The sequence below is a fragment of the Scomber scombrus genome, chromosome 15 (assembly GCF_963691925.1).
Source record: "Scomber scombrus chromosome 15, fScoSco1.1, whole genome shotgun sequence".
NCBI classification, from domain to species: Eukaryota; Metazoa; Chordata; class Actinopteri; order Scombriformes; family Scombridae; genus Scomber; species Scomber scombrus.
The window spans coordinates 23,678,930-23,686,429 of NC_084984.1; the positions used below are offsets into that span (position 1 = coordinate 23,678,930).

The 7,500-nt window shown below is 36.2% G+C and overlaps 1 protein-coding gene across 1 annotated transcript in view; it reads right to left on the reverse strand.

Moving 5' to 3' along the window:
• tcf7l1a (transcription factor 7 like 1a) overlaps positions 1-7,500 on the reverse strand; it is a 35,649-nt gene that overhangs the window by 26,350 nt on the left and 1,799 nt on the right. The window contains exons 3-4 of the mRNA XM_062434957.1: positions 6,418-6,487; positions 3,654-3,790 (exon numbers count right to left, since the gene is read on the reverse strand). Of these exons, the coding sequence (XP_062290941.1) occupies positions 3,654-3,790; positions 6,418-6,487 (207 nt within the window). The remainder of the gene's footprint in view (positions 1-3,653; positions 3,791-6,417; positions 6,488-7,500) is intronic.

A 7,500-nucleotide genomic window follows, 5' to 3' on the forward strand; every position in this document is an offset into this window, starting at 1 on the left:
ACTTCTAAAACATGAAATCTTTGACATTTCTTCTTAAAAAATGGACTCAAACGATTATTCACTGATGAAAAGAGTTGCCAATTAATCTTTTGAATCAACTAATCATATTTTTAGCATTGTTTGACTTCAGAGCTTAAAGATGGACATAAAAACGCCCAAAAGTTATGTAGTTTTACTTTTTAGAAGATAAAGAAAATAAGCAGATCCTCACATTTGGAAACAGTGACTGATTGATAATCAAAATTGTTGCCGTTTTCTTTTTTTTTTATTGGATTAATAAATGAATTGACTAATATTACACCAGTAAAGTCTATCAGTGCTCCAAGACAATGTGATGTTCATTTTAACTGTTTTCTAAAGTTTAATAGAAGATTTAATCAGCAGAATAATCTATAACAAATAAAATAACTGTGCTGAGTTAACCAGATGTACGTTTATCTTCATCCTTTAAGCCTTTTCTCTTGTAAAAATCATGAAATTTACAGTTTCAAAACGGTTCTAAAGAAGCATTAAACCTCACGTTGGAGTCACTGAGGTTAATCAGACAGCAGACAGCAGACAGGTGAGATAAACTGGACAAACATGTTTTCTTTTTTTACAAGAGGAAAGATTTAAGCCGAGCGTCTACTGCAGGACTTTTTACAATCTTTCTTAAAAATCCCGTCCAATGAGAGCAGCTCACGACTCTCAGCTGTCTGTTAAACATCCTGTTGACAGAGCGAACAGTAGGATGATTTATGACACATAGATACTAAACAGCCACATCGCAAATCACAGGACGTCCTCGAGCTGTTTACGCCACGTTACCACGGTTAAATTGCTGGAGCTATGAACATAAGTGATGCTAGATAAAGTAAAATAGTTTGATGGCTAACATGCTTCAAAATGTTTTAACTCATTGGTAGTTTTCTCACCCAGAGCTAGAAAATATGACTATTTGTACAGACTTGCTCACAGCCAATCAACAGCAAGCGTTCTTTGATTTAATGCGACATGTGATTGGTCCACTGCCACAGCAGCTACAACCCGTCTGTGGTGGTGAAGTCGTGAATTTGAGTTAGCACGCTTAGCAGTTCAGCAGCCAGGATGCCACCTAAACTCTCTAAAGTGTGTCTACACTACACGCCTGTTACACCGGATAAAAGAATGATGGGTATCTAATGAAGTACTCAGCTGATATCAGTATCACTTTAAGGGGACTTGGATTGGTACTAGTATTGTAATTTTTTCAACGATACCCAGTTCTATGCTACATTCAGGAACATTTCCATCTTTGGCCTTTTCACACATGCCATGGCGATGCTGGAATAGAAGAGGAAAGGGACAGTCCAGCAGATTGTGGTAATGCAACACTTACAGATGCCAAACCGCCAAAAAACTCAACAGTAGAAGAAGAAGACGGGGTGAGGATGGATGCATGAATTGAAATACGTCTTGTGAATGGTTGCTCACTCTCTGGAAATTATTGCAGTTCAGCAGCCACGATGCCACCTAAACACTCTAAAGTGTGTCTACACTACACGCCTGTTACACCAGATAAAAGACAGAGCATCTAATGAAGTACTCAGCTGGTATCAGTGTAACTTTAAGGGTATTTGGATTGGTACTACTACTCTTTCTCTCCTCCTCCTGCTGGCTGCTCCATGATCTAACCAGCCATCCATGTGTATTGTTATAAAGTCATTCATTGGCTGCTGCGTCTCTGCTCGTCTCCACGGACTCAACGACAAAATCATTAACTGTCTAAAATGATCCTGAGGTAAGAAATACTCCCGTCACTGATTATCTCACACTACAGGACTGTTAAAGACAACTTTTCAAGATTATAAAGCGACTGGAAAATGAGTCCCGAGTTTAGTCTGGGAGTTAAAATCCTGTTGTGTGCACTTGGCTTTAAAAGGATGGAGACTTTGAGTTTGATTTACTAAAGATTTGCGTGTGTAAAAGCATGTAAACCTGACATCACCTGCAAAAAAACATGCAGCTGATCTACTAACACAGCGCACTGAGATAATATTCGCTGTCCATTTAGTAGTTTACCATATTGAATATGTAATATTTTTGTTTTAACCCCAGTGTGCAAATACAGGGAGGAGAAAATGCTAATATGTTATTTAGCACACGCATTGTGATTTACCAAACCTGAAGGTAATGTTGCTGACGGTAACTGTGTCTATAAGTAATAAGTTTGAAGGACAGGTATTAACCAGCTGTTACTATGGAGACGAGGAGACGGAGGCATTGACTTTGTCACTAATATTCTCCCAGTGTTTTCTGCTGTAACTCAATATGTTTGTGAACTTCTTCCACTAGAACCTGTAATTTAATGGCGTCACATTTCTGCTCGTCCAAACTCTCCATTAAGACACAAAACCCTCATTTAAACACTGCTGTCTGCACCTGTTGTTATTTACACTTACTCTTAGTAGATCAGCTGCAAAACACACACAAACCAAACATGCACTCACTCTTTAGTGAATCAAACCCACTGAGCTTTATTTAGTGACATACGTCGGGATATTCCCCTCTGAGTTTTTATAGACTGAAACAATTAACTAATTCATCTGAGAGGACGCCACCAGACACACACGTGCGCTTCGTTTACCGCTCGTCATTCGCTGCTTTCCACAAACTCGTCTCTGTCTAAACGTCGCAGAAAAAACTGAAGACAGAAACTTTTTTTTGTGTGTCCAGATTTCATCTCCTGAGTGTCACAAACATTCCTCCTTTCTACCTTTTTCCCAAAAAAATGTGAACAACACACAGCTTCAGGATCATGAGTGTGATGTATCTTGGTCACAAATTAAAACACTGATGGATGAAATAAACTGTTAGAAGTGTGTGTGTGTTAGGGCTGATTGATTATGGAAAAAATCATAATTACGATTATTAAAACGATTTTTTTTTTTAACTTAAGAAACATGCTGCATTTCTTGTCCATTCAGCTTAATGAATTTTCTCTCCAAGCAGCAGTCTTTTATCTGCCACTTAATGCAACACACAGCAGAACATGTGTAGAGATATTAGTGCTGATGATAGTTCACACAACACTTCCTGGTTTTTAATAATTAGTCAGTAAACTCAGCAGGCTGGAAACTAAACACTTTTATTTACAGTTCAAACATTTCGCCGTGTGTTTCAGCTTCTGAATAACTAGTTCCAGCGTTAAATAACTATAAGGCAAGGCAGAAAGGAAGGAAGGAAGGAAGGAAGGAAGGAAGGAAGGAAAAGAAGGAGAAGAAGGAAGGAAGGAAGGAAGGAAGGAATGAATGAGGGAGGGAGGGAAGGAAGGAAAGAAGAGAGGAAAGAAAGATGGAAGGAAGAAAGGAAGGAAGGAAAAGAACGAGGAGAAGGAAGGAAGGAAGGAAGGAAGGAAGGAAGGAAGGAAGGAAGGAAGGAAGGAAGGAAGGAAGGAAGGAAGGAAGGAAGGCACAAATGCACACAGCTTTTTTTTTTCTAAACAACGTTGCACAATGGTACATGACAAAAAATCGTTTCCCCCCGATTTTATTAGTATTGAGATCGTTTGGCCCCTAAAATCGTAATCACGATCAAATTTCGATTAATTGAGCAGCCTTAGTGTGTGTGTGTGTGTGTGTGTGTGTGTGTGTGTGTGTGTGTGTGTGTGTGTGTGTGTGTGTGTGTGTTCGTACCGTGCGTGCTCCAGGTGTGAGGGCTCCGTTAGCGATGTAAGGGCTGCAGAGGTTCCCGAGGTCTGGGATCATGAAGAAAGGATATCCAACATACGGAGAATGTTGGAACAGTCCTCCATCCTGCTGCCTCCTCAGCGCTGGAACAAAGAGAGGCAACGTCAGACTTTAAAGGGACATTACAACTCATTGCTTAACACGTGAAGGAAGGTTAAAAGTGCTGCGTAACGTCTTCTGTGGATCTGCAGGAACTGAGTTAATAAACTGAGCATGAAGTTTTAAAGATGAGAGGATTTAAAGAAAAAGGGAAGATGGAGGAATCAGCGTTTTTGGGCACAGGAGGAACTACAAATCTAAAAAAAATGGATATTTAAACCTCTGCAGTAAAGATTTGAAAATTTCTTTATTGAATCAGTGACAAGAACTTTATTATTGATGAATCTGCTGATTATTTTCAACGTTTCTGTCTATAAAATGTCAAAGAATAGCTCTCACAATAAGTAATAAGTCTGGAAATTAGAGCTGCAACTATTCTGATACTCAATTCATCATTTAAGTCTTTCTTTTTAACAAGAATACAGATTATTTTAAGCTTCCAGGTTGTTAAATTTGAGAATTTGCTGCTTTTTCTTGTCTTACATCGAAGTAGATTGAATATATTTGGATTTTAGATTGTTGGTTAAACAAAAGAAGATATTTAACTTTAATCTGATGGTACAAAGTGATAACAGCTTTGTTACTGATTAATCTGCTGATTATCTTCTAGATTTGTGTCTATAAAATGTCAGATAAAACATTCCTGTCATAATAATATTAGAGCTGCAACTATTAGTCAAGCTGCAATAACTCTGATACTTAATTCATCATTAAGTTGTTGTTTTTTTTTATACTTAATTCATCATTAAGTTGTTTTTTTTTATACTTAATTCATCATTAAGTTGTTTTTTTGGCATAAATTCCAAATATTTTACAGTTCCAGGATGTTAAATTTGAGAGTTTGCTGCTTTTTCTCGTCTTTCATCGTAGTAAATTAACAATATTTGAATTTTGGATTGTTGGGTGAACAAAAGAAGATATTTTATAACCTCATTTTGGGCGTTCTGCACTGGTTTTATAAACCGAAATGATTGACTGAAAAGTTATTAAGATGACTCAATAATGACAATAATCATTAGTTGCAGCTTTAGTTGAAATTTCATATTATTTTGTACCAGTCATAAGTTAAATATCATGTTTGACAAAGAAAAGCATTAAAACATCACATCTGAGAAACTGACATTAGAACATTATCGTCATTTTTGCTTCAATAATGATTAAAATAAATAAAATAGATGATAAACAGCCTTTTTTAACTCTGTGTGTGTATGTGGACATTATAGTGACGTTATTTAAAGGAAACAGATGATTCAGTGATGACGACACACTTTAGAAGTTACTCTGCTCTGTAGGAAGTGAAGATGCCTGAAGTCAACATGAGGAAATAAGGAGGAACTTTACATACATATACACACACACACATACATATATTTAGACATTTAAATTACAGTTTTGTAGAGTGTTTATAATCTTTATAGATGTCCGATTGTACTGTTTGTCAAACAGCATCAGGACAAAGATCATTACTCTGGAGACTGACCCATAACCGATGATACCAATATTAGGACATTTAAAAAGTCTGTTATCGGTTTAATGGCTGATAATGTTATTTAAATAGAGATTGTATACATAAACACAAGATATGTAATGGAGGCTGTTATATTTTACAGTTTAAGGATAAACAGTGCATAATCAGTGCAATGAAACTGTGAAACTTCAATTTAAAAAAGGGTTAAATATACATAAATAGTAACAGTATACATACTGTTCATATTCTCTCCTCACAGTTTTTTCTCCTCATAAAAAGTGTTTATACCAAATGTTGAAGCACAGATGTGTTTAGAAAGCATCAATAGTCGATCTGACTGATCAATAAATGTGATTAAACCTTGATTCATGTTTCAGAGAGCAGAGAGAGTGTATTTTTTAGCTTTTACACCACTAAACAGCTCCTATCACACAATATCATGTCCTATTTTACCTAAGACATGAAAATATAACATAGTAATAATGATGGAAATGTCTCTTTTTGGTAGTTTTGAGTCTCTTTAGTCTCTCCATCTCATAGTTACAACGGTAACTAGATGTTTTTAGTAATTTTTTCATCTCTTTTTGGTAGCAATTAGGTTTCTTTAGTCAACTTAAGTCTCTTATTAGTCAGTTTTATGTCTCTTTTTTGTATGTTTTAGGTTTCTTTAGTCAACTTAAGTCTCTTAATAGTCATTTTTATGTCTCTTTTTTGTATGTTTCAGGTTTCTTTAGTCAACTTATGTCTCTTTTAGTCATTTTTACATCTCTTTTTGGTGGTTAAATGTTATTTTATTGAAATTGTATTTTGTATTTTTGGAGAAAAAACAGCTCCTATCACACAATATCATGTCCTATTTTACCTAAGACATGAAAATATAATAATCATTACTGTGTGGAGCCGTTTCTAAATAAACTGCAGTGATCAAACTTCACTATAAAGGAACGATGTGACTCACTGATGTTGTTAATAGTTTAGACACAGAAGATATATCAGACTATGACACAATAATACTTAAATAGATCAATCATTCGCTGGTTTGATGTTTTTAAGGGACTTTCAGCCTTGTCATTAATAGGCAAAGCTCCTCCTATAAATACACAATAACAAATAAATAAAAGTGATGAATAATGAGAGTATTACCTTCTTCAAACAGTCGACTCTGTCTGGCTCTGCTCTCCAGATCAGGATTGGGTTTGGGGCGTCTGTCTGCCTGAAACACAGAAACCACAGAGAGAGACGTCATTAGACCACGAAACAGCACACAAACAAAGCTGCACACAAACAAAGCTGCACACACACGGGGGGGGGGGGGGGGGGGGGGGGGTAACGTTACTTTAAAGGACAGGTTCAAGTGTGTCTTAAATACACAGAAGTTCCCTACCTTTTTTTTGGTCCTGCAATGCCTTAAAATAAATCTAACTCATTTTAGTTCAACCCCAATTTCAGCTCAAGTGGGTCAGACCATTAAAAACATTACATCATAACCTATAAATAATATATAACATATATATTTTAACTTTACTATAATAAACCATCTATTTATAACACATGAACAGCTTGAGATGTTTTAAGAAAAAGTGATTTAATACAACATTACGTCTCAGTTTGTTTCAGATTATTTTGCACATTTTGTACAATGTTTAATATATGAAGGTTTAAATATGACTCAGAGGATTATATTTATGGTCATGGTGGAAAAAAACCAATGAGGCAGCAGAAAAACTGGCCTTTCTATCTTTCTTTTAATGTTCACACTTTGCAAACTTATTCAGTGGGCCAGATTGGGCGTAAATTTAACACCCCATAAATGGAGCATTTACCTGGAGCTCCTTTTATTTGAGTAAGTTTTTGGAGGCTTAGTGAGATAAAAAAAAAAAAACTCTAATCTACCAGAAGTAAAGCTATAATTAGAGAGGAGCATCTCATGACCCCTTGCAGGGATCCTGACCCCAACGTTGGGAAACACCACTGTCTTAAAACACCAGCAGTCAGGTGATCATATGAACAGTGGAAGAGGCTGTAATCAGTCCTCCTGTCCACACTGACTATTATAAGATCTCCTTCAAAATGCACGTTGAAGAGATCTTTTAATAGTCAGTATGAACAGGAGGATTTACTGCACTTAATGTTCCTTTTAAGACACAGCTGATCAACTTCAAATGTGCTTCCAGTGTTCAGTCATTTAAAAGTAGATGATCAGCTTCTATTGAGCTACAGCAGTCT